At 51.7% G+C, this 24,883-nt stretch overlaps 8 protein-coding genes across 8 annotated transcripts; 6 read left to right on the top strand and 2 right to left on the bottom strand.

Annotated features, from left to right (window-relative positions):
• The first annotated feature begins 2,161 nt into the window (after window positions 1-2,161).
• BDR25DRAFT_253774 (uncharacterized protein) lies at window positions 2,162-7,789 on the top strand. Its single transcript, XM_033686260.1, has 9 exons — window positions 2,162-4,075; window positions 4,127-4,197; window positions 4,250-4,374; window positions 4,421-5,914; window positions 5,970-6,134; window positions 6,187-6,802; window positions 6,858-7,023; window positions 7,072-7,210; window positions 7,260-7,789. The coding sequence occupies exons 1-9, from the start codon at window positions 2,463-2,465 to the stop codon at window positions 7,425-7,427; spliced, it is 4,557 nt and encodes a 1,518-aa protein (XP_033552949.1). The 5' UTR covers window positions 2,162-2,462; the 3' UTR covers window positions 7,428-7,789.
• Window positions 7,790-7,999: 210 nt separating this feature from the next.
• Window positions 8,000-10,115, top strand: BDR25DRAFT_331670 (uncharacterized protein; the record flags this gene model as incomplete). The annotated part of the gene is made up of 3 exons (XM_033692663.1): window positions 8,000-8,145; window positions 8,239-8,266; window positions 8,316-10,115. Exons 1-3 carry the CDS (start codon window positions 8,033-8,035, stop codon window positions 10,113-10,115), a joined length of 1,941 nt encoding a protein of 646 aa, XP_033552948.1. The 5' UTR covers window positions 8,000-8,032.
• A 229-nt stretch (window positions 10,116-10,344) lies between these two features.
• BDR25DRAFT_379792 (NAD(P)-binding protein) lies at window positions 10,345-11,735 on the top strand. The gene is made up of 3 exons (XM_033697637.1): window positions 10,345-10,994; window positions 11,058-11,472; window positions 11,573-11,735. Exons 1-3 carry the CDS (start codon window positions 10,651-10,653, stop codon window positions 11,621-11,623), a joined length of 810 nt encoding a protein of 269 aa, XP_033552947.1. The 5' UTR covers window positions 10,345-10,650; the 3' UTR covers window positions 11,624-11,735.
• Window positions 11,736-12,547: 812 nt separating this feature from the next.
• BDR25DRAFT_90596 (uncharacterized protein) lies at window positions 12,548-14,170 on the bottom strand. The gene is made up of 2 exons (XM_033699225.1): window positions 13,337-14,170; window positions 12,548-13,128 (listed from the first exon to the last, which is right to left on the bottom strand). The coding sequence occupies exons 1-2, from the start codon at window positions 14,058-14,060 to the stop codon at window positions 12,719-12,721; spliced, it is 1,134 nt and encodes a 377-aa protein (XP_033552946.1). The 5' UTR covers window positions 14,061-14,170; the 3' UTR covers window positions 12,548-12,718.
• Window positions 14,171-17,260: 3,090 nt separating this feature from the next.
• BDR25DRAFT_310491 (uncharacterized protein) lies at window positions 17,261-17,809 on the top strand (the record flags this gene model as incomplete). Its single annotated transcript, XM_033691155.1, has 2 exons — window positions 17,261-17,586; window positions 17,638-17,809. 2 exons carry the CDS (start codon window positions 17,261-17,263, stop codon window positions 17,807-17,809), a joined length of 498 nt encoding a protein of 165 aa, XP_033552945.1.
• Window positions 17,810-18,360: 551 nt separating this feature from the next.
• Window positions 18,361-20,020, bottom strand: BDR25DRAFT_211927 (uncharacterized protein; the record flags this gene model as incomplete). Its single annotated transcript, XM_033684701.1, has 4 exons — window positions 18,361-18,522; window positions 18,584-18,881; window positions 19,027-19,872; window positions 19,956-20,020. 4 exons carry the CDS (start codon window positions 20,018-20,020, stop codon window positions 18,361-18,363), a joined length of 1,371 nt encoding a protein of 456 aa, XP_033552944.1.
• A 900-nt stretch (window positions 20,021-20,920) lies between these two features.
• On the top strand, window positions 20,921-21,852 carry BDR25DRAFT_90537 (uncharacterized protein). The gene has a single exon (XM_033699224.1). The coding sequence runs from the start codon at window positions 21,123-21,125 to the stop codon at window positions 21,741-21,743; it is 621 nt and encodes a 206-aa protein (XP_033552943.1). The 5' UTR covers window positions 20,921-21,122; the 3' UTR covers window positions 21,744-21,852.
• Window positions 21,853-23,952: 2,100 nt separating this feature from the next.
• Window positions 23,953-24,792, top strand: BDR25DRAFT_350404 (uncharacterized protein; the record flags this gene model as incomplete). The annotated part of the gene is made up of 4 exons (XM_033694694.1): window positions 23,953-24,023; window positions 24,056-24,269; window positions 24,294-24,647; window positions 24,685-24,792. The coding sequence occupies 4 exons, from the start codon at window positions 23,953-23,955 to the stop codon at window positions 24,790-24,792; spliced, it is 747 nt and encodes a 248-aa protein (XP_033552942.1).
• Window positions 24,793-24,883: the final 91 nt, after the last annotated feature.

Here is a 24,883-nt window from a genome sequence, read left to right as displayed (position 1 = left end):
TCACTGCTTTCTCGCAAACCCCAACCCCTCCTCAACCAACGGCCATTCCAAGAGCTAGTTCTGCGAGGAAAGAAATCCCACATGTCTGACGCTAACAAAACAAAGCACAACCACGAACCGAGCGTCTGGTGGGGATTGGGGAGAAGGACATAGGCAATGCACCTCACAAGTTTCACCTTTCCAGTTACGCATTCCTACAGACAAGTTTCGCAATAGTGGCTTGGGCTGTTAGAGGGGTTGTAGGCTTTTGTGCTCATTGATCAATTGCCCCTGTCACTTGTAACAATCAGCAATGGTTGTGTGGATACCAAGACATTAATACCAACTCCCAAGCCGAAAGATTGCGGTGATGGTCATACTATGCTGGAATTGGGTGGCTGTTGTGGCATTTGTGTCATTCATACTGTGCGGGCTCGCGTTCTGGGCGGGCAGGAGCGGGAGTATAAGCGTTTTGTGACCAGAGGGAGTCAGGGTGGAGTCTTGGTGAGTTGACTCTTGAGTTTATAGTGAGTTACGGTAGGTGAATACTGGAGCACACAGCCTTATAGGCAGCCCAGCGTTATGCTCTTGCGCTTTCTCATCCTAGCCACTCTTTTACCTTACCTTCAGTCTAATTCAAGTATGTCTACCTTCCCCTGTACATACATAGTATAAACATACGACTCCGACTCCGATTCTCTATCGACCCTCAATATGTCCTGCTCCTGCCCCGACAACAACAACACTACTACGAATGTGAAGTGCTTTCTAGCTATGGTAGGGGACAGGCCCAGGGAGGACGTGTATTCTCTGTACCGTCTTTCTTCGGCTTATCATTATCCATGAGCTCTTCAACTTCTTCTTAAGGAAATCTATAATTGCGGTTGGATTTATGGCTTCTGCTCCTGATGACGACAGACTTGAGCGTGTAGAGAGATATCAGAGATAAGATAAGAGACTTGAAGAAGTACGACGCTTAAGACTTGGTCCAGTTCATAATGGACAGTCTGCTAGGGGCCTTTAAAGCAACGCATGCATATCATCTAGTTGCTGCAGGTCCCAGGATCAAACTTGGTAGCTAGAATTTTCAGATGTGTAGGGGTGCTAACGCCTGCAGCCAGTGAATTCGAGTATCAAGCGTATTAGAGAGTAGGGGAAGAAGAAGGAGGATGGAATACCAAGACATTTCAAGTAAAAAGCGGAGGGCGAAGGGATGGAGCATGCAACTGCCAAATATCACGAAATTCTCGACTACCCGTCTTGAAGCCGGATCGACGCTCTTGGCACTGATTTGCTTGTGATTGAGCTTGTAGGTGAGATATAATATAAGCATGAGGAGCAAAAGGAAGAGGCTGCTTGGTAATACCCATGCGATTGGGTTGTTTCAGGTTCAGGATTGCTGTGTTAAGGAAAGGAAGCTGCTGGATGGAGGCACAACTGAGACAAGGAGCGAGGTGGCGTAGCCGTGGCGGGATGTCTGAGGCTAGTGCGAAACGTGCTTGGTCATGTGCTTCTGGACCGCCGAGAAGTTTTGCTCAGCGAATGCTCGGCGATAAGGACCTTGGAAAAGCAGTCTGGCATCAGCGAAGGATGGGTGGGCCAGCTCAAAGACAGCTCTTGCCGACAGCGGTTCGATAGATTGACTGTGCGATTGCAGAAGGAAACAGATTGTGGACAATGAAAGCGATGGGGTGGTACGACAATGACGGAATATGGGCGGTGGAAGGACATGCCACAGTCTAGAATTGCCATACGAGCACAAGGGCGAATCGCATCAATCGTGGGGGAAGGAAGTATCCGGACCTGTCTGCGCCGATTGTGGAACCGTGAGGCTGCTGAAGGCTGGCAAAACCGTTGACGAACCGCTTGATGGTGCAAAGCGTCGTCGGTGATGAAGCGATGACGTAAGTGGATCTCCCACAATTGATCCATGCCTCGCCGAGTGCGAATGGTGAATTACTGGGTTTGCAGCAAAGTCCCGTGCTGGAGAGCAGCTTGATGGACCGCTGAATAATCTGGTGGGCATGCCTGGGTGGAGTCAATTCGCTGTTGCAGTGAGATCGCCGCCAAGCCAGGTGAGCGGGAGAGATGCGCGACATGCTAGCCCTTTCGAATTAGAGAAGTCTGCGAGGGACGACGTTGCCGTCGGGCAGCTCAGTGGAGGCTTCACTGCACCCAGAATAAATCATATCGTGCGCCCAACAGACTGCAGGCTGCTGGCGCCAGAAAGTTGATTGCACCTGCTTCGTTATTCTGGATCGGCAAGCTCTAGCGTACACACCTCGACGAACAGTCCTAGTGCACCTGTACACACACCCACGCAGGACCAGGAGCCGTGGACGCGCCAGCAACCCGGAGCTGGAGACTTCTGTCTGACTCCTGCTGTACACCCTCACGCTCGCTGCACATTGCTGGTCAAGAGGGTGACCTGGTTGACATTGGTTTCCTAAGCCGTCGATCACCCTGGCTCTGCTACACCCTCTATGAACCGGCCCAAGTCCATCTTCACAGGAAACACTTCTGCACCATCCGGGTCTGCCAATCCAGACGCCAGACGCCTGAGCACGCCCGAGTACCTCGAGTCTCTCACCTACGGAGCAGCGGCGCCGAAGCCTTCCACACTGCGCGAGTGCTCGAAGCCGTCTACATGGCGGATACAGTCCCCTCCTGATCAGACTCAGCTCCGAACGCCGTCTGCGTCTGCTCTCTTGTCCAACACACCCAGTGCATCTTTCACGGGGCCGGCGCCTATAAAACCCCCGTCAGTCGTAGCGGGCAAGAAGCGTGCCGTCGCGCCGCAAGACAACCCGGAGCTGCTGGAGCCTGTGAACGAGCCTCTGCTCAAGCGACGGCGCATCCACGGTCGCGCAAGGCACGCGCTCGACCATTTCAACTTCCCGACGTCCTTCCGGGACAGCAAGGAGCAGCCGCCATCGCCCCTCTTCTTTTCGTCGCGACGAACCCGACCCCAGCTTCCGGCCCGATTCTCGAGCTCCGAGGCGGCAGCGAGGATGCTGAGCAAGACCCGTGGGGAGGAGAGCGGCATCAAGACGGTAACACTTGCTCGTGGAACCTTCAGCGGGCTGAGTCCGCCCGGTGTAACAAGCGGTCCGGGTGGGAGGAGTTCGGACCGGCCCAGTGTGCCGAGGACCTGCTCCCCCGATGGACGCGACAGGAACGACCCGCTCAGGCTGCTAGGTTCTGTCGGCATTGTTGAGCTATTAGAGCAAGATACTCGCCCGACCTTCATCGTCGATATTGGAGATTCGTGCAACTACACCCCTGGTTCCACCGCTCTCCAGATCCTCTTCGCGAACAGTGCCCTTCGCTCCAACTCATCGACATGGGAACTGGTAGTTGGCAAGCCATCAGACGAGCATGCAGATGATGTGGCGTCCCATGCCTTAAGCCAGTTCAAGGGCTGGCTACTCAGCACTGTTATGCAAGGAGGTAATCTAGACATCAACCCCCGGCCAGTCGAGCACGGGGGTATCATATGGTCATGCTACACCCTGAGGAAACACTTACGTGTGGCCTCTGGTGCCGTCTTTTCTCCTTTGACTTCGGGTATCCCGTCTACAAGCGCCTCTAATGAATTCACCATCCCATCCTCTTCATCAGCTGCTCTCACCTCTAGCAGTGGAGCGGCGCCGTCATCATCTTCCGCCCAACCAAGTGAGCCGCAGGACTACTTCGGTAATTCAATACCCACCCTTACAGAGGAGCTGATTAAGGAACCGACGCCTATACCTCCCCCGCAACTCAATCCAGATCACCCTATCATTAACCCCACCCCTATTTCTGAAGCTGCATGGGTAAAACCCGACAAAGTGGATATGCCCGGTGATGCCTACCCATCATTCACAAATGAGTGTGTACTCCGTGCTCAGAGCGCGGGTGATGTTGACGCTTTTCATAGAGACCTAAACCCTCCTCAGGACCACGATGTTGGGTTTTTCGATTGGACAAGATTATCTTTATCCCCTTCACTCCCCAGGCACATTCAATTTGCCCGCTCGATCGACTGGGCTTCCACACCTCTAGGCCCGATAGAGTACTGGCCCAATGATCTGAGAACTATGTGTAATCTGATCATGTGGGCGACTAGTATCCGTACACTTTCAAAGACGGACTGACAGGTCTTTAGGGCGAGTCCACATCCAGCGGCAATGTATTGGGGTGACGAGCTCGTAGCCATCTATAACGAGGCATACATTGGTACTCAATATCCGGCCCTTCCTTATATAATCACCCTAACGAACCATTACAGGACTAGCAGGCCAGAAGCATCCATCACTTATGGGTCAAAGTTATAAAGAGGCCTGGGCCGAGATCTGGGACGATGTCAAAGACGTTTTCGCGAATGCACGCCAGACAGGCCAGGCCACCATGAAGGTTTGTGCACCATTACAGTTGAAAATCTGAATATTGATCGAGATAGGACGATGACCGTTTATTCATGAAGCGAAGCGGCTTTCTTGAGGAGACTTACTTCTCATGGTCCATCATACCAATGGTCGGCGAAGATGGTACTGTTATGGGCCTTTACAATCCGGCATTCGAGAAAACTCGACGAAAAATTGCGGAACGCCGGATGCTTACCTTGCGAGAGGTCGGCGAACGAACCGCTATTGCCCGAGATGTCAAAGGTTTCTGGGAGCAAGTCCTGGGCGCGTTGACCGAGAATGAGTTCGATACCCCCTTCGCCTTGCTCTATTCTGTCTCCGACGACACCGATAGCGATTCCTCGTCACTACATTCGAGCAGCCTTCTAGGTACCAAGCAGTGTTATCTGGAGGGCACTTTGGGTGTGCCTAGGCATCATCAAGTCGCGCCGGAACAAATCGACTTAAAGGAAGGTAAAGAAGGCTTTGGCCCCGTATTCCGGGAGGTCATGAAGACTGACAAGCCTATGGTTTTAAGTATTGGTACGGGGGACCTTCCATTATCAATGATGGAAGGACTTCAGTGGCGAGGATTTGGAGATCCGTGTCGGGATGTTGTCGTTTGTCCAGTCCACCCAACTACAGGAGAATCAATGCTCGGGTTCTTGGTGATGGGAATTAATCCTCGGAGGCCGTACGATGATGATTATAATCTCTTTGTTCAGCTACTCAGCCGCCAGCTGGCTACCTCACTCGCATCTGTGGTGCTCTTCGAAGAGGAAATTCGAAGAGGTCAGAAGGCTGCGAAGCTCGCAGCAGAGGATCGCCTTAATCTCTCCGAACAGCTCGCCGCTCGTACACAAGAAGCACGCGACAGTGAAACTAGGTTCACGAGAATGGCAGAGTACTCGCCAGCTGGGCTCTTCATTGCTGACCACGAAGGCCGTATTACGTATTGCAACGATACCTGGTATGAGATCTCGCGAGTGCCAAAAGACCCCGAGAGGACAGACAGGTGGATAGACTGTGTGAAAGAAGAGGACCAAAATCTCATCCGACATCACTGGAGAAGGCTGGTCGAGAATGCGGAGTCGATCAACGTAGAATTTAGGTTTAAGACTCCCTGGCAGGATCGGAACGGCAACAAAGGCGATACTTGGGTGCTCTTCTGTGCTTTTCCTGAAAAATACGAGGATGGAATGCTGAAGAGTGTTTTCGGGAGCATCACCAATATCAGCCCCCAAAAATGGGCTGAAGGTTTTCAAAAAAGGAAAATGGAGGAGGCTGTGGAGTTGAAGCGACAGCAGGAAAACTTCATCGACATTACAAGTCACGAGATGCGCAACCCATTAAGTGCCATATTACAGTGCGCCGACGAGATCTCAACGTCCTTGAGCGATCCCCGGATTGCGGATGATCCTGCTATCGCCAACGATGTTGTAACGAATAGCATTGATGCTGCTCAAACGATAGCGCTGTGTGCACAACATCAGAAACGTATCGTTGATGACGTTTTGACGCTGTCTAAACTTGACAGTGCCATGCTCATGGTACGTATTTGGATAGTTGAAGAATTTTCATAAATTCTCCTAACCTTGTATATAGGTCACTCCAGTTGATGCCCAGCCCTTAAAGGTAGTCGAGCGAGCACTCAAGATGTTTGAAGGTGAAGTGCAAACTGCAGGTATCCAGATGGAGTTTGTCGTGAATGATTCCTTCACAAAGTTGGGCATTGATTGGGCTAAACTCGACCCTTCAAGGGTTCTTCAGGTCAGCCCCAGCATCCTGGTAATATCAACAGAAAGCTTATAGTATAACATAGGTGCTCATCAATCTAACGACAAATGCTATTAAGTTCACCACCACCGAGACAAATCGCACAATCAAAGTCATTCTCTCAGCATCTCGAGAACGGCCTTCGAGTAAGTTCGCAATGGTCGACTTCTTTCCATCTCGTTCTAAGAGGGTGGATCAAACACTTGGACCCGATTGGGGTGACGGCGAAGAAATATTCCTCGAATTTGCGGTCCAAGATACTGGTCGAGGTCTCAACGAAGAGGAGATGAAACTTTTATTTCAACGCTTCCACCAAGCTAGCCCACGCACCCATGTCCAATATGGAGGGTCAGGTCTCGGCTTGTTCATTTCCCGTGAACTGACTGAATTGCAAGGCGGCGAAATCGGCGTCAGCTCCAAAGCCGGGAAGGGCAGCACTTTTGCATTTTATATCAAGTGTCGTAAGACTGCGAGGCCACTAGATGATACGACGGACACCCTTCCCTTGCCTGTAACACGGCAACCTTCCAATGCGAAAGATCGTCCCCGCATTGACGTGCTCAGGGTCAAAGATTTTGCAACCATTCCTAAAGAGGCTGTTGTGGGAAAGATCAAAACACAATGGGCACATCTGAAGGTTCTGATTGTTGAGGACAATCTTGGTGAGTCTTCAATTTCCCATCAACAACAAAATTTTGTCGACTGATCCTTTTGAAGTCAATCAGAAGGTCCTTAAACGTCAACTTTCAAACTCGGGGATAACCACATATGTTGCAAATCATGGTGGTGAAGCTCTAGAAATTATCAAGGGATCGCAGTACTGGAAGGAGAGCGGACCTAATGCTATTGATGTTGGCGTCGTCCTTATGGACAAGGAGATGCCGTGGGTATCGCTTGCAGATACGGAAGAGTACAACGCTGACTATTCTAGTGTAATGGATGGCCTGCAATGCACCAGTCAAATCCGCGAGTGGGAGCAGAGCGGCCTTCTCAAACACCATGTCCCCATCATTGCAGTCACTGCAAATGCACGGAGTGAGCAGATTGCAACGCTTCTCGCCGCAGGCATGGTGAGTTTTGAATACTCAAGATGTGGTCTACTCTTATTGACATGTACAGGACGATGTCCTCTCAAAACCATTCCGGATTGGTGACTTAATACCTAAGATCGAAGAGCTTTCAGCAAAATATCCAGTTTCTGCTTTGACAGACCGTCCAGGTTTGGTGGTCACCCCTAAACATACGCCAATATCAAATCATTTCATGTCGTCAGAGTCGGCCATATAAACTTTCTACCATAACTTGTAAGGGTAGAGGCCTATCGATCGCTATTTTTTGACCTATTACTCATAGTATGGCGTTTTGGGGTCACATAAGTTCGCACCCCCTGTGAGCTTTGGTCAATCTACCTGGCTTTTCTTGGGCGACAAAAGCTTTTAGGCTTTTGGGATGGCGGCTCAAGTCATGTTGCTAGCATATCCTGGCGCTTTGTCTCACTTACTGGGGATCAGGAATAGATTTCATGTGTTAGGAGACGAATACATACCCATCTAGTGGGGAATAATCTCCTAGGCAAGTGGATCTAAAGATTCAATTTTCAATTTGATGCGATAGGCTTGGAGTCCTGCATTGTGCAGGGCAAGGCTCGGCACAATACACACCTCTGAACTCAATTTCCAGTTTCTCTTGGCCTGAATGAGTTTGCAACAAAGGATCTCAGGATAGTTGAAAGGTTGTGAGGTTTCATGGCAGACATAAGATCACGTGATACCGGAAATAACATGTTCCAGGTTCCTTGGCACTGCGGTGGGCAAAGGATGTACCACTTGCGCACTTTCTTCCTCTAACTAAGTACATTCTTTCTCATCCCTGCACTCTCATTTTCGCTTGAGATGGTATACGATTGGGGTGACAAGGAAGCTGAATGTTTCAGATTGTATGTACAGGAAAAGAAGAGCCTGGATGAGGTGCTGCAGTACTGGCAGCAAAAGGGTTTCACGCCAAGGTGAGTGTGATGTGCACAATTGGAAATACAGGGCGCCGTACATTTCGCTGCACGTTTATCTCAGCTATGAAATTACTGACGATAAATCTATAGCAAACGGGCTTTCCAGACTCAATTCAAAGTACCTGTGCCCTACCCTCGCCCTGGCCTCTAACTGACCGTCACAATAGCGATGGGGTTTCCCCAGCAAGCAGAACCCCGCACACAAGAACCCCGCCCTCATTGCACGGGTCAAGCAGCTATGGGAGAACAATATCATGCAAAAGGACATGTTAGAAATACTGCAGAGTGAAGGGTTCCAGATCAACGATCGCGAATTGGTGCGAGTGAGATTGAAATTCAAGTGGCTGCTGAGGGAAAGCCGGGCGACCGAACACAACCACGTGCATGGACCCATGGAGAATGCCCCTAAGAAGGAAAGGAGAAAGGTGGTGTCATGCGGAGGTGACGGATTTATCAATGAGCTCGACAACGCAATATTGCAGAAGGAGGATTCGAGTGAGGAGTACTCTGAGGAAGACTTGAAAGTCGTGGAGTCTACCACACCCTCACGGACACCACCACTACAAACGCACTGTGGCCCTGAAATCGAACCTGAACCGGCGCCTTTAGATCCAGAAGAGCTTCGACGGAGACAGGAACGCCTAGTGCAGCTCCAAGCGGAGAGTGACGAACGGTGGCGAACGCGCAAACGACGGCGCCGAACTCGTGGGTGGGCCGGGCTGCCAGCAGATGCACCAGGAGAGCCTCCCAGATTCCCTTCGGAGACCACCATCGACGAAAGCAAAGCATACCTCAGTCTGAGTAACAAGGAATACCGTCAAATCCGAGAACAGTTCCAGGTGATTTGTGAGGAACATGGGGTGCTGAAGAAGACCCTTGCTGGGCCAGAAAAATGGGGCTATATCAAAGACCAGCTGATTCGCAAGAACGAACACTTGTCGAGTGTGTTTCAGCAAGATCCTGAAGCGAGACAGCAAAACGTGCAAATGTCAATGCCAAGCAACGTCAAAGCTTTGTCGCTCGATGTGATATGCCTGGATGTCACAAAACGCATGCGAGTACTTGACAATAGGATGCGGATTCCAGAAGCGAAGAATGCGCTGGGGCTCAATCCTGAGGAAACTAGGCAGGTCAGAAAGACATTAGTTGCAAAGTTGAAAGCGGACCATTTCACAAGCAGATTGGAGGCTGGTGATGAGCGCTGGAATGAGCTCAAGCAGACTTGGATCCAGGAGTCCGATCTCCTATCTACGCTCCTTGCTGCTAGTGCTGCGGATCCAAAACATGCAGAAAAGACCAAAGCTGTTGACGTTCTAGCCCGGGATGTCATGAAAAGGTTTCGTCAAGAGAACACCAAGAAAGATCCCTCGCGGAAGGCGGAGGTCAACCAAGGACCTGGACCAGGGCCTGCGCCAGCGTCCGTCGTACGCGTATCGAATAGTCTCCTCGGAAACCGAGGCAGGACACCGAGGAGCAGCGCAAAGCCAACGAACAATGACTTGCTACCAATTCCGACTTCCTCTGACTTGCAGATTGACCCTTCGCTACTACTGGCCGCGAATGACCCATCAGTGAATCCTCATTCATCGAGTGATTCTCTCCAACCCCAGGCTCACCACAACCCATATGTCCTAGCGTCTCAATTCTATTCTGGTGTCCCTCTACCCATCTATTTCCGGCTACACCCTCACTCAAGTACCACTGTGCCCAACAAGACCGTGTGGTTGGGTATCTTGCAGGGGGGCACGGTAGCAGAGATCAGGAATCTAGCAACGAGAGAGCATCCAGGTACTGTGGTCGTCAAGATTGAGGGTCTGATTGTGCACAAGATGGATCATAGTGAGAGGGATATTTTATTCACTATTGATGAAGATGATGAGTTGGCGGCGTATCTAGGGCATGTGGGTGGTGGAAAGGCAACGTTTATTGTGCTAATGGCTGCTGCACAAGGGGGGGTGTACGTATAAAGAAGGATATTTATGTTCCAAAAATGCTGTCGGCTCAAAAGAGCCATCTTTACAATTAAGCTTCTTTAATGTAACCCCCTGGAAGCATTTCCGGTCTGCTCTCCAGGAAGTGATTTGCATGCGCGTTCGGCATCAATTGACCCGACTTTCCGACATCGTTGTCGGCCAAGCAACAATCCGTGATCCAATGCGTCCCGAACGTCACCTCCAAAACCGACAATATAACTACCATGGAGTTCCTATTGCCTATTTTTAATCTGGAATTGTATACGACCGTGGCTCTTGTACTCGGATTTCCCGACTCAAACACCCACTCTGAACACCCACCATCCTCACTCCCGTTACGTCTCAATCTGAGATCTATACAAGACTCGGGATCCTTGTGACAACCTATGTAGATCCAGCAACAAGAAAAGAGGTCATTCCGCCTGCTAGATATACTTGAAAAACATCCAGACAACACAACCCATCGATTCGTACAAGAGGGCCATCCTCCTCAAACGATAGCTTAGCCCGCGAGCACAACATAAACACTATGGCAGCCCCGAAACTCCTCCAAAACAAGGCCATGGCAATAACTGGCGGCGTGACTGGCATTGGTCGTGCCATAGCGCTCGGCTATATCTCTCACGGCGCACACGTCGTGGTCAACCATCTCGGGGACGCGAAATCGCATGAACAGTTCCAAAGCATGCTTGATGAAGCTGAACAAATTTTGGGGGGGAAAGAGGAGGCGGAGAAAAGGTTGGTGGAGGTTCCGGGCGATGTGGGAGAGCCGGATACGGGGAAGAGGCTGGTGAAGGAGGTGGTGGAGAGGTGGGGACGGTTGGATGTGTTTGTGAGTAATGCAGGGGTTTGTGAGTTTAGGGAGTTCTTGGAGTATGTATATGCAGTTCTCTCCCTTCTCCCGTCCAGCTTTGCCTTCTAACGCCCCTCCTCCAGCATAACACCTACTCTCTGGACCTCAACCCTAACCACCAACCTCACAGGGGCCTTCCACACCATCCAATCCGCCGCCCACCAAATGACCCTCCAGTCACCCCCCGGCGGCTCCATCATCGGCATATCCTCCATCTCCGCCCTCGTTGGCGGCGCGCGTCAAGCGCACTACACGCCCACCAAAGCAGGCGTCCTCTCACTCATTCAATCCTGCGCTTGCGCGCTCGGAAAATATAGCATCCGGTGTAATGCGCTATTGCCTGGGACTATCAAAACACAGCTAAATGACAAGGATCTGGAAGACGAGGAGAAGAGGAAGTATATGGAGGACAGGATTCCTTTGGGGAGGACGGGCGTCACGCAGGATTTGGTGGGACCTGCCGTGTTTTTGGGATGTGAGGCGTTGAGCGGGTATGTGGTGAGTATTGTCCTTTCTTTGGCCTTAGCTCTAGCCTTAGCTTTGGCCTAGTTCTTCTGTCTAGGAGAGAGGGAATATATGAACTAACGTGTAGGAATAGACTGGTGCGCAGTTGTTGGTTGATGGTGGTCTGTTTGTTAATCTGCAGTAACAGTACCATCCATAATCCTCTCGGGAATTGATCAGGTATAGCACGACATATCTCGCTGATTCTGAGGCCCTAAAAGTTGGCCGTGATGGCAGCGTGCATTCGCATCCTATGGAATACGACCTCGGTGGAGTCGATCTGTTAAAACTCTGGCTAGAATTCAGAAAGTTGTTAGGAGGATGCTAATCTCTACCCTAAATCATGACCTTGCCACTTCCCGTTGTAAGTATCAGCAGCATGCAGTGCCAGAACGCACGACAGCCAGCTTGCCCACAGCTGAAGAGTTGACCCTGAACATGACTAAGAAATCTGAATGTGTATGCTCATCTTCCATGTCTCTCAAGCCTCAACGTAACATATTACCCCTCCGCATTTTATACACGCGCACACACTGAGTCCACATCCATTTTCTATCTGCAGTCTCGAGCGGGGAAACAACAAACCCTCATCCTCGTCACCTCGCTACCAGATTCCCGCTTACCAAACCTAGTCTTGCTTGCTTGTTCCCACACAGCTGGGAGATCGCCAGTACGGCACGCAGACGCGTGGAAGGTCCAGCCATCAAAGCCATCGTAAGCCCTGGAGTATTCGAATGCAGTCACCGGGATTCTTCACCGCTCACAAAATAACTCTTGCGTCAAACAGGGATAGGGACATCGACAGTAGCCAGAGAATGTTGAGGACGTATATCCAGTGCAGAAAAAGAAATATACAGACAGACAGACAAAAAACTTCCGCGGAGGGAAAATCATTGTGATCAGTGTTGAAGCCACGTGTTTGCTTTTGTCGGTTAGAACATGCCAGTGTTGAAGAACATATCGCAAGCAGAAAATGCAATATGTCGTAGTCTAGGTCATTTTGATGGGGTAATGGGCTTGGGGTGTACGTGGTGTTGTTGAAGAGAGACTTGGCTTGGGATTCATGAGGATATTGTTGGAAGAGGTTTTTGTGTTGTTTCGTATCGATAGGAATAGGGGCTGTCGTTGGATATTTCCTTCTCTTCTTGGGAACTAGGGTGAGAGCTATCCCCGCCGTAAGTATGTGATGGGCAAGGTATGAGGTAAACCAGGCTCCCTCAAAGCATATCGATGTTTACCTTCATATCTCCACTCCGTATGCCTCACACCCCGACCTCCACCAAACACTTTCTTTTCCCTCTGTGTTAATCCACATGTTCATTCTCTCTCGCTCTAATACTTTCTCGACAACATCGCTCCACATTCCCCAGCTCTGCTCTCCTCTCGGCCCTCCAATGTTGCATACCGGCCAGTCAGATCCAAACATTGTTCGGCCAGGGCCGAATTGTGTCAGAGTCGCACTTATTTCAGGTTCTAGGTGCTTGAGGAGAGAGGAGACATCAGCGGGGGTCGGATCTGGAGCAAATTCATTGAAGACACCGGAGAGTTTCATGTAGACAAGTGGCTGGGACGCAAAGCGTGTAATGTTTGCGAGCCAGTTGGTACGGGAGTGACAAGGGCTGGCGGAGAGATCGGGTTTGCAGAGGTGGTCTGGTGATTGGGTTAGTGTTTAGGAAGGTATGGTATATTGTGTGCTATAACGACTTAAGCACTTTACCTCAAACTGGATAGAATATCGACCAGAAAGAGAATATGGGGTTTTTGAGTAAAGATGAATGTGGCTAGGAATTGTAAAGCTTAGGAAGGGTCTAGCAAGTTGTTTTTGAGTTAGGAAGGTAGGAGAGATCAAGCAACTTACTCAACACAAATCTAACCCTGCCATCTTTTCCATCCCCTTCCATCTCTCTCACTCTCTCCACCATATCAGCAGCCACCTCCATTTGCCAGATACCTCTATGATGTGAATCGACCCCAATGTCAAAAGCCCAGCCCTTGCCTTCTCTCCCACTTCTTAACCGCAAAACATTTCTCAACCAATCCCGGCTCTCCACAAGTTTCCTCATCTCACCTTCGAGCTCGATACCTTGCAGCAGATAGCGAAAGCCAACCACTCTTTTCCACAACTGCGGTCCAGAAATGTCCTCAGCAATCTGAAGGTAAAGGTCAAAGAGTGGCACAGGGAGGTGAAAAGGCGCCCAGATTACGCAGCCAACCATCTTCTCTCCATCTCCAGAATCAAAGCCATCACCCTCTTCCGGGTTGCCTTCAACCATTCGCCGTAAGAATTTGAGTTCTTGGAGTGGTTCGTGCGCCCATTGCCGAACCTTCTGCTCTGAGTTTGCAGTCCCCGATACATCACTAATAATTCCTGGTGTTGGTGAGGGGAGGTATCGGTCTGTTTCCACATATATGAAGCCAGAGGGATGGATTAGCGAGGTAGAGTGCGTGACGGTGTTGTAGTCGGATATGCCGTGACGTTTTGCCAGAGGGTGGCCTACAGTCATCCATCCGTGATGTATCGGAGACGTAGAGGTGCTAGGCCAGAGGTGGATGTGTGTGTCTAGGAGTTTTGTTGACGCCATATGGTGAACAACCTTGAGGAAAGAACAGCCTAAATCTCGATTCGGAAGGACTGTAAACTTGGTGCTGGATCGGGGGGGTACTATTTGAGGCTCTGCTTAGTGTTGCATCAGTGATCGATGTAATTTTGCTTAGATGTGCAACAGTGAGTTGGGCAAAAGACGAGATAGCCGACATCAAGTGCTGGTCAACCAACCTTGAGCCAGAACAATTACCGCAGTTAATGCCTCAGACCACAGATGCAACCTCGAACCCAACAGCTCGGGGCGACAGGAGGCCTGAAAGTTCTCGACAGGTACAGAGTCGTTTTCGAGCAAAAAGGCTCGAAGACCCTGAATTGGCAGCAGACGATACGAATGAGGCTGGAACCCCTGGAAAATCCCACGTATCGACGCTGTGCACATGTCAAAGTGGGGTAGGAAGCAGACCCTGGGTTGGTGTGACAGCCTGGGGTGATGGGCATATTCGAACCGGGGTAAAGTGCGCCGAACCCTGGTAAACACCGACAGTCACGTGAATTGCACCGATGGACCAGCGGGAGAGCAGGGGAGGAAGCGCCGAGAGCAACTCGTCCGAGGACGTGTATTCTTCTCGTGGAGTGAAGAGTTTTCAACGAGATCGACACATCAATTCCGTGCCCCTTCTAGTCACACATCTGAACGCAGTTCGATCAAAGGAGAAAGAAGTCCTCTTAGTATCCCTCACAATCAACGGATAGGAGATACGTTTCCTCCCACTGTACCTGACGGTGCCCGTCGTTGGCTTCGACGGCAATTGCTCATTCCCGGGTCTAATTCTGTCCGCGAGTGGTGGCTAGACTCACAACAGAAGCCGTAGACCCGAGCAATGCATTCTCCGAGAGTGCTCATTTGTTGACTCGATTGGATCTGATAGCAAACAATTACCAACTAGGGCCCGTGTACAGTGGGGGCGGGGTTCACCTTGATGGACACTTGGTTGAAAGCTGATTCAGTGCGTTGCATAGGGCTGGTGCATGTCTGGCCGAGATCTGGTCTTGTTAAAAAACTATTTGGAGGGGTTTGGGTAGTTTTGATGTACTGTCAGATGGGATAGCCGGTGTGGGACCTGACGACTACTGGTAACTTCGCTGGTGCCAGACGTAAGGTAAGCTGGCGCGCGACCGGTGAAAACGCGTCGAAGGTGCCGAAGAGCTGTGCGGCAACCTGTCGGAAGTTTCAAGTGTGTGCACCGGAATTCTCGGGAATACTCGGGTTCGGAACTGAATGGCTGTTCGGCTTGGTGCTTGTATAGGCCTGTGCAGCCAGGGTATTGAATTAAGTTCACAATATTAATTGGCTTGAAACATCGAGGAGGATCGTGAATGTCAACATCTTGCAAGAACAATTGTGCATTTGAAGAATCCGTGGAAGTTGCAATTACCTGTTCTTGCAAGGAACACCCCGAAGATACATCCCGCAGAGCCTTATGCATGTGTGGATGCGGAATTGCGGGGAAGACGTCAAGTGTGAACTCCGTATTCATTGACTGGAAAGTATCTGGCATGCGATTCTGGGAAGGCTTGTCGCTCTCGGAGGCGTCTGAGCTCCACGGGGAGGGCAAGATTGTCGATTGCCGACCCAGCTGCGGAAGCCGGAATGCTTCCGAATGTTATATCTGAGGTTGGTGTGCGCATCTTGATTGTTGAGGACACTATTAATTGTACTGGTAGGGAAGCCTAGAGGAGCTCTAGTTCCTTTAATGCTAGATCGTATGCATGCACCGTTAGCGGAGGGTGAGCCTTGGGGAATTTGCTTTCTCAGTGGTTCCCTTCATCCCTCAAGAGACCCGTGATGGCAGACATACTATAGTAGTCTGCATTGGGACGGGAACGATGCTTTAGATCTAAAGATCTTCGCAACAAGATCTTGGCAAACACGACTCGAAGACCCAACTCAGCTGAAAGCGACAAGGATAGGATAAGGCAGGGGAGAAATGTGTCTAGCAGGATTCGGAATTGTAAAAGATGAGTGTGGGAAATCGACGGTCGTGGAGATGCTTCACTAGTAACCTTAGAAAGTAACGTCGATGCATAAATCTAACAGGCAAGACAAAGAACAGCAGAGTTAGAAAACAATTGGCCGGGAGAGGTTGAATTACAGTGTGAAAATTACACGTAGAAACCCAACACACGGGTCGCGCGAATGACAGAAAGATGGAACGACAGATCCCTCGTAAGTGCAAGGAATATGGATAACCCAGACCGACGTACAGCTTGTTGCATGTTTCAACTTACGCAGAGCAATGGTCAACTCATGTATACGTGTGCGAAGGCTTGAACGGTGAAGGAAGTCGCTTTACTGAGTTGTTTTTCTTATGCGCCGTATCCCAGTTCCCCGGCGAATGACAGTCGGTGAAGAATTTTCACGGGACCCAGCGGTATGGTGTCCATTGAGCGGTTGTTGAGCGAAAAATAAATGTCTGGTGTTGATGACGGCACGCACGAGTGAGTCCACTTCAAGGAAGTCGGTATTCCAGTTCGGAGTTAGAGTCGACAGTCGCATATCCAGATTACCTTCTTAATACTTTGACCAACAAGATAGGTTCTGTTCTGGATTATTCCTAGCAACATCAACGCCGACAGCGGTTTGACTGAGCGTGGCGCTTTCGCTCCGCCTGCACCTGGACACTTCGAGTCTCTGGTTGATTGACAATCCTTCCAGGTACCAATGGTACATCGTTCTTTTTCCCATTGGTGAAATATGGGCCCTGTAAGCGGCACGCGATGCAGCCGGGATAGTCGACACTCGCCCGCTCCGAAAGTGGCATGTATTTCTGCGGATGGGAGGCCGGGTCACTCCATACTGCATGCATTCATGGCTATCAGATGTTGACGAGATGTAAACAATGCATCTGTCTCGTCGCCAAGGCTCAGTGAGCTTGTTCCAAGGTTCCTTTCTTTGTCTCAAGCAAGTCATGACTAACCTCTAGTTGCACATGGAACTGGCCTTGCTCCGTTTTCGGCTGCAATCCGGCGCCTCAGCTGAGATGTCGACTGGCCTGCGGGAGCGGGAGATGACGAGCATAAAGTTTGGATAAAGGTCCCTCTTGTGAGAGTTCGCCTAAATCCTGGGGCGACTGGTGTCCGTTTCGGGTTGAGAAAGATACGTCGTCTCGTCATCTGCGGTACTAGGGTAAACCGCCATGGCTGTCCGCGGGAGTCGATGATGACAATGATGATGGTATGCCGGAAGAGGATGGATTCAGCGGACGAGGAATCTGCTGCCGACAAGTTTTTCCACGAAAAGGCTCCAAGCAAGACCCACAGGCCGCTGCAGGGCTTGCGCTGAACAAGATGTTGGTGGTTGGAGCAGCCATCGTTGACCCCTCAGCGCCATCGGCGTCCGCTAAGCTCGCAGGTCCAAAGTGCGCCATTCGGCCCCAAATGCAGCCAGCGAACAAAAACACCGCAGGCGCCTTGGGCGTCCTGACCCGGGCGGTGGCCGAGAGTGGAGACGACCTGGGAGGGCTCTCTCTTCTCGGTGCAAAAGCCCCAACCTGGTGTCCGAGGTAACGAGGAGATAATCAATCCACCTGCCAGACTGGACCGGTCGTCGGCAGATTGCCCTTCCTAATAACGACCGTAACCCGGTGGACGATGGCTCCTTGCCTGAGGCAGTACGATAACCTGCCACCAGCTTCCCGAACAAGCACGCCGTCAAACCGAGCGCTGCGCGAACCCGTCCTCAGCGCGGGAGAGATGGTTCGCGCTACGGAGGCCCGTGCGGGCTGAGATGAACGCTAAAGGTAGCGGGGTGATGGCAGTAGTTGTATCTAGAACACCAAGATCGTGGACTCGTATGGAGCCTGGAGTAGGCCGATCGTAGTGAGGTCCGAATTAAGTTTGTGCAGCCGGAGGCAGAATCAGTCTTGTGCAAAAGCGAGCCATGTGGCGCGTGTTGCACAAAATCTCGATGGAACTGGACGCGCGAGAACGAGACACTGACAGCCACCAGGTGCACTTGGCCAAAACGACTTTTGCATACACTACATGGGCGAGATCTTCGCTTTGCCCGAGATCAGGAACGCTTCAATTTTGAGAAAACAATGATGGATGATGACCCCGCTGAACGCCGTGTATCCCCCAACCCTTTTTAGTGACCCATTCGCTTCTTTTCCTGGTTCCCAAGAACCTTGCCCTCGACTCTGTCGGGCGCCTGGTGAGGCCTGTGGCCGTCGATACGCAGCGCATCGTCGAATCGTCTATAGATTACTGCTTCTCAACGCGCGCCAAGTCGCGCCTGTCCGGGGTCTGCTGACCAACGCGGATATGGTACTCCTCTTTCAACTCACAACATTCGGCATCGGAACGGCGCCTCGCTCGCGGAGCACAGGCCCTGCTGGTGGCGGTGGTGTTAGTGGAGGCGTGATTGTGCACATGTTTGGGATCGGAATCATTCTGATATTATCGTCCGTGTCTGCTCCTTCACGCGTGCCCCAGGTTGTCTAATGTCAGAAGTCGTCAGAAGTCTGCTAGTCTGGCGCTCATGTCAGGGGGGTGGTATACCTCTGTGACGGTAATGCAGCCGTACAGCTTGATCAAATTGTGGAAGTACCCAAAAAGGACCGAAACGGGGACGAAGCGAACATCGCCCGGGTTTCTTAACAAATGCGGCATAAGCTTGATCGTCTTGGAGAAGACATAGTGACCGAGGAACAAGGCCCAGAGCAGCTCGCACCGCCAGTCAGAGTACCCAAGTTCAGATAACGCAAAGTAAAAGCAGGCGAATAAGAGGCAGTCGTAGAGGAACGCCCATTGCGTGACGGTCGTCTGGAAGACGGCGTACAGAGACCACGGATAATTCCTGTCACGCAAGGAGGGGTTAGCGATAGGCCTGACTGCAGCGAAGAGTGGAGGTGGAGGGGAGGGGCAAGGCAGGGGCAGGGGTGGCTTGGCGCGTAACGACACACCAGAATTCCAGTTACACGGAGGAACACTTGGCAACTTACTTCCACATATGCAGCTCGCTCAGGCTGGTTAGATTACTTCTCCAATTGCTGCGCACCCAGCGCAAGCATTGCCTTAGATATTTCGAGTCGTTCTCCAGCGTCGTCTCCACCTCGCACTCGCGATGGTGCTGGAACTGGATCTTCCACCCGTGCGAGAACAACCACCGGGTGATGAAGTTGTCGTCATCAGCATTTAGGAAGTGGTCGCTGCCCCACGTCTCGTGGGTGAAGCCGTAGGTGAAGTTCGGGTCCTGCAAGATCTCGGTTCGATAAGCCACGGCTCTTCCGGACAGACACGGAAGTCCTCCATCCATCCAGTTGCACGCTGTGCAGTCGAAGTTTCGGCGGACCAAGTATATCGCGCCGAGGAACTCCCAGATATTCGAGCGGTCATTCCGGCGGAGGATTTGGTTTGTCCCCACGCCGCCGACTTGCGCATCTTCAAATGGTGCTAATATCCACTTCAAGAACTTCTCCGGAAGCCATACATCATCATCCAGGAGCAGTGTAATCTTCGTCATGACCTCCGGGATGGCTCGAGATAGCTGTCGGCGCTTGTTGGCCTGGCTGACAGATAGCACACGGATTTTTTTGGGAGAGCCCATCTCCTCAACCATCTGATATAGGCGCTTGATCCGTGAATCAGGCGTGACGAGGATGATTTCAGAAGGCTCTAGCCTCCAAGCTGTCTCAAGTGTCTCTTTTACTTGTGGCATGTCTTCGGCAACGGTAGGAATGATGACGGTAACGTCCTCTGAGGACAGAGTGGGCTCTTCTACAGGCTGGGTGGCCCTGTCGTTATAGTATGCGACCAGATTGGCCCATAGCCTCACATAGCGGAACAGACTATAATTCAATGTCAGTCCGTAGACCCAGACACTCCAAGATGAGCAGGCAATGGCTCGGCGAGCGTAGGAGTGTTCACATACAACAGAGCAACAAAATTCCATAACCAACTCCAATTCGGGGGAATCTGAAAAGCTAATGATAACATGATAACAAGCAACGAACGTGATAGGAAATGGAAATCACGGAGTGAAACGAGGACGAAGATCACATCGATGGAGGGAAGAATCCGACAGTTCCCCGGCGGGCATGTGAGGGACTAAATATTCAAGCCACATGTTTGCGGGCCCGGGCGGCGAAGATGATGTTTCGCTTCCAGGCACTGCAGGAGATTTCCCTTAGTAGAGTTTGGGGTTGTGTTAAGCTGGCTGGAATGAGGTAGTTGCAAAATTCCCAGAGGTGCATGGGTGTGCCGCCGATTCGGGGCTAGCATCAGCGTCCGCTAAAAGGGTCAGCGTCCACTAAAAGGGTGAGCGTCATGCTTGGATCCCGCAAGCCGTTGCACCAAGGTATTCTTCGCATACATTTCGGCCCACCCTGGCACTGACGCCAGGTCAGGGTTCGTCCGTGAGGTGAACAGCTTCGACCAGCCAGTTGCAGCCGCCCCGCCAGCGGTCCAAGTGCGTGCTGGTTGCTGGGCACGAGACAGCCCGCGACGCCCTCGATGCCCTCCTGCGGCCCCGCAGGCGCACGATCACCTCATTACGTCGCCAGACTCGACGACGTCGCCTGCCAGTCGCTGCGAGTGGCTCTAAGGGCGCGTGGACGTCGTCGCCATCTGCCACGGTGGGCTCGGGGGCCGGCCTTTGGCGATGCGGCTGATGATGGAAGGGCCAATATATCATCCCTCCGCTTGGCACTCTGGCGCGTCAAACCGCATCTCAGATCAGGGCTCCAGGCCCAAATTGCGCACAACACTTAGAGTGCCATGCACTAGCCGCTGCAAGCGTGGCCCAGCAGCAACTCCTCCGGCAAGCTCGCCCGTGGCGTGATGGCTGATAGGCGCACTGGCGCTCGCGGCAGGGCTGGACATCGTTTCCTGGATGCTATCGCCTGCTAGGTTGTCGTAGTGCCGTGCCGTCGGCTAATACCAGCAAATATTATGTCCCTCTAGACATGCCATCAAGGACAATATCCTCTCCAATCGACGCCCGGGGAGCTCGCCATTTTGTTCGAAACGCTGGCCAACGGGGGAATTCCTCAGGGGCATAGTCAACATGATTGCACGCGCCTAGCTAAGATGGTGCCGAATGCTCGACACAGCGACCCGAACCCCACAGCCATGCTCCTCACACCCACGCACCCACCAGTCCGCGAGAGGCGGCGTCAACGAAAACTATGCCACATGTTTCGTCTGGGCGCTGTGGCGTCCGGTGGGGCTCCCTCTGCTCGGCGGGCAGACTGCTCCCGGAGACCTCACATCGGACACATTGCCAGATGCAGCGGCAATATCCTCTCCGGCTTTCTCTCTTGAGCAGGACACGCTGCCGTCGTGCCTCAAGATTGACAGTCAATATCTCCGGGGCCAACAGAATCTGAGGAAAATGGGACGGAGACGTACCTGGCATCGGCTGAAGAGAATGTGGTCCACATCTGTTAGGAAGACTAATTCAAGCTCATGCTCGCCTGCACATTCAGGGGACCGGCTTGCACTTGCAGATCAGATGCACCGGGCCGCAGGAAGTACTTCCCCGGCCGAATCAACAACATTTGCGTGCCCGGGGCTGGGCCTGTCGTGCATGAAAAAAAAGAGATATATTATCTTGTGGGTGGGTGCAGGAAGTAGCACCAGCGGATGCGAGAGATCGAGAAAAGTTGCCGTCAGGGTAAGCTGCATCTCGCCGAGCGCCTCTGCACTTTGCTTTTCTTGAGATATGTGAGGTGTCGCGCGAGTTCCCAATCGACATGTTCAACTCGGTGCTCAAAGGTCGGCCTTGCATTTTTGTATTTTACACCAGTTTTAATTACCGTAAGTTACCAGTCATAATGAAACCATAACAATTGTGACTAGCACACACAACAAACGAAAGTCGGAGGTCGAGATACCCCTTGGATTACACTTGTTCACCGTAGTTTGAGCGAAATTGAAGCAGTGTTGTTGAAAAAGCAGTGATCCACCTTGCGTCATTATCCAAGAGGTCTGGTACTGGCGGCCCTGGTCTCCCGCAGAAGGGACCCATTTCCCGCGTTCCCCGATAGCCTATCCAAGGAGAAGACGCCTTCTTCTGAAAATACATGATGTGCCACTGCGTGTGCAACGGGAGCACGTTCTTTGTCTCCCGCCTTACGCACATGTAGTCACCACACATTTTAGCCACAACGAATCCTCCCTGGGTCTGTGTGCTGGGCCTTGTGCTGAAGAAAGGGGTTCGTGGGGAGCATGAAACAACACTATCTCTATCTACATTGTTCATGACCTCCTTCCCTTTCTTTGATGACCCAATGCTCTTGTCTTCGCCTGTGTTTACCGTCCGGGGTCGGATCATCGTTGCCTCGCCTATTTATGGACATGCAATCCTCCAACGCTCATCAGGATTCGTGGCTTCAGAGCGAGGCGCTGTGGAGTGGCAGGAGTCAGGCGAGGATGCCGCAGAGATACGGCTAACATGCACTCGGCATTGGAGATCAGGCTCGAATGCGGCGCAGCTAAGGTGTCGACACAACTGCGACATCGTTGTCGGATCATGCCTGCATTCTACACCGATCCAGATGCGAAGAGCAAGGGTCACTAATATGGAAGCATATCAAGTGACTTTCGGCTGGGTTGTTTCCCAAGAAGACGGTTTTTCTTCTCCTGCGCCAAAAGGAAAACTCTTCATCAGAACGTGAACTGACTTCAATGGTGGCCACCATAGAGCCCCGAAGCCTTTGGGTTGATTAACCGGGTAGATCAGTGCCTTCTAGCCAACAGCGCAAGTTACCTTCCAATTGAGGAACATGGGATAAGATAAAGGCAGTAAAGGTCGTAAGATATCGACATCTGACGGTTAATTGAGCCGGCACCATGCAGGAAGAATGAATTAGAGAAGATTGCTGAAGGTCAAAGAGAAGAATTATACATGGCGGGGATATAGAGTGAGGGTTCTCAGCAAGGCAGTGATCGGTCCGACGGTTTCTATGGGTTGTGAATCAACCATGGCCATTGGAAGTATCATGTCAGTATGACAAACACCACAAGGTGACCAAATACCCTCATCACCGCTGTCTTCCGAGTAGCATGCAACGCACGACGTCCAGGGCTGGTCCGTTCACAAGACGATGTTCCGTACTTCACTCCCAAACAGGATGCTTAGGTCTACGCGCATTGTCCACAGAGGAGTTTGTCAACAAGGTGTCCAACTCCTTCCCGTGAGAGAAGCTGCCTCATCAACATCTATTCAAATGCTCGCTGTGGTCTCGCTTGGAGTAGAATGGGGGGCGGTATTCGTATCTACCATCTCGGTGGTCTTCGATTAGGAGTTGACGGCATTGGACAGTCAGGCTTTCCATCGAATTGTTGTACGATATGAGTAGGATCGGAGGGACAGTCAGGGATAGAGGAGGACTAAGCTGTTGAAAACTTTGTCAATGAGTTCGGCCGGTGAGCCTGATGGATTAAATTAGACTCTGCCCTCTCAGCATCAAGACAGTTCATCCTCCAGCACCATAGATGACGTGAGAGGGATGAAGCCGACCTTCTATGATAGCCCAAGAGACGGGGAGAGAAGGACTTGCGTGAGTCTTCTTCGGCGCGTTCAGCGCTCCGAGGTCCTGCCATCCCAGCAAGTCGCTTTCTGCAGCAGAAGCGTAGGAAACATGCCGCTGATATTGTGGTAGTCCCATTTGACATCCTTTAGACGTCTAGGTTGGTCTCTCGCAGCCTTTTCACTAATCGTCGTCTTGTCTTTAGTGTTCGGTTTTATCGAGAACTGCCAAGCCTTTCCACTCACCAGAGGTCTCCAAGCAATAAAGTCCCTGGGTAGGCAGCGTTGATGGAATGGGTTCCTTGAGGCGGAATCGGTGGGTGCATGTCTGGTAAGCAACGGTGTGGAGGTTGGCAGGTCGGGCCTGTCCATGGAACACGCCAGCACTAGCGTTCCTATGATGATTCGCATCACCATCAAGGCACGGCGCGTCATCTTAGCACCCCTTCCCCTCCCCGAATTGGTCAAGTGCTCTCCGAAGGACGTGGCGGGAGCGTTAGCCAAAAAGCTAATCGGCCTGTCATCACCGAGCACTCTGTTGCAACGTCCTCTCATTCGGACGTGCAGTCACTTAGCCAGCTTGCTCTGGCACCGCCTCCAACCTTAATGGCAAGGGTCTATCTGCTGGCGTCGGTGCCAGGCCAAACCCCCTTGACCCCTTCATCCCCAGGCTTGCGGGTCGGCCAGTCCAATGTCGACGCTTTCCCACCCCATGTTTCGTGCCATGGATGAATTAAGGGAACACATGGTCAAGGCCTCCTCCACATTTTCGCGCAAGCTCTCTTGTGCACCGCCAAGGTGCTGGCTTCGAAGCATGCAGCATGTAGCCATCCCTCCCATCACTATGACACATCAACTCTATTCAAGGCGCCCACGAGGGCGTGGGTTAAAGCAAGGACGTGCTTCATCTCGATAAAGTTGGATGCACGCCATTCGCCTGTTCTTAAGATTTGGCCAATCTTCACATCGAGGAGACGGTTTCGTGCATTCTGCATATACGGGGGAGGTCCGACCTCGAAACGTAACCGGACTTCGAGGAACCCTGGGGGTTCAATTTCTTCGAGATATCCCGCGCCCCGCACCGGCAACTTTGTTTGCGCACTTCACTTGCAGGTTGAGCGGGTGGTAGGCTTGTCTTCAGCTTCCTTTTGCCCTGCTCGGCAACAGCAAGCTGCCAGCACTATCAGTCTTCCCGCGCCTAGAACTGTACCATGTCGCTATGCAGATGCCCTGGTAAAGCGCTCTGCTTATTGACTAGTTAAGCAGGTTGTGCTTCAGCCTCCAAGCTTGAGGCGGATCGCGCTTCCATTGAGAGCCATGTTCTTAAG

This window comes from Lindgomyces ingoldianus (genome assembly GCF_010093535.1).
Source record: "Lindgomyces ingoldianus strain ATCC 200398 unplaced genomic scaffold BDR25scaffold_4, whole genome shotgun sequence".
Taxonomy (NCBI): domain Eukaryota; kingdom Fungi; phylum Ascomycota; class Dothideomycetes; order Pleosporales; family Lindgomycetaceae; genus Lindgomyces; species Lindgomyces ingoldianus.
The sequence above is the reverse complement of the archived record's forward strand: the minus strand, read 5'-3'. Positions and strand labels throughout refer to the sequence as shown.

What these genes read in the sequence shown, in the direction of transcription:
- BDR25DRAFT_90596 (XM_033699225.1), bottom strand. Translation starts at nt 14,060, where the DNA reads ATGGCGTCAACAAAACTCCTAGACACACACATCCACCTCTGGCCTAGC. An exon ending in CAGGGTTAGATTTGTGTTGA is followed by an intron (nt 13,129 to 13,336) that starts GTAAGTTGCTTG and finishes CCCAATCACCAG; the next exon opens with ACCACCTCTGCAAACCCGAT.
- BDR25DRAFT_253774 (XM_033686260.1), top strand. Translation starts at nt 2,463, where the DNA reads ATGAACCGGCCCAAGTCCATCTTCACAGGAAACACTTCTGCACCATCC. An exon ending in CTATAACGAGGCATACATTG is followed by an intron (nt 4,198 to 4,249) that starts GTACTCAATATC and finishes GAACCATTACAG; the next exon opens with GACTAGCAGGCCAGAAGCAT. An exon ending in CAGGCCAGGCCACCATGAAG is followed by an intron (nt 4,375 to 4,420) that starts GTTTGTGCACCA and finishes TGATCGAGATAG; the next exon opens with GACGATGACCGTTTATTCAT.
- BDR25DRAFT_90537 (XM_033699224.1), top strand. Translation starts at nt 21,123, where the DNA reads ATGCTCGACACAGCGACCCGAACCCCACAGCCATGCTCCTCACACCCA.
- BDR25DRAFT_379792 (XM_033697637.1), top strand. Translation starts at nt 10,651, where the DNA reads ATGGCAGCCCCGAAACTCCTCCAAAACAAGGCCATGGCAATAACTGGC. An exon ending in GAGTTTAGGGAGTTCTTGGA is followed by an intron (nt 10,995 to 11,057) that starts GTATGTATATGC and finishes CCCCTCCTCCAG; the next exon opens with CATAACACCTACTCTCTGGA. An exon ending in AGGCGTTGAGCGGGTATGTG is followed by an intron (nt 11,473 to 11,572) that starts GTGAGTATTGTC and finishes GTGTAGGAATAG; the next exon opens with ACTGGTGCGCAGTTGTTGGT.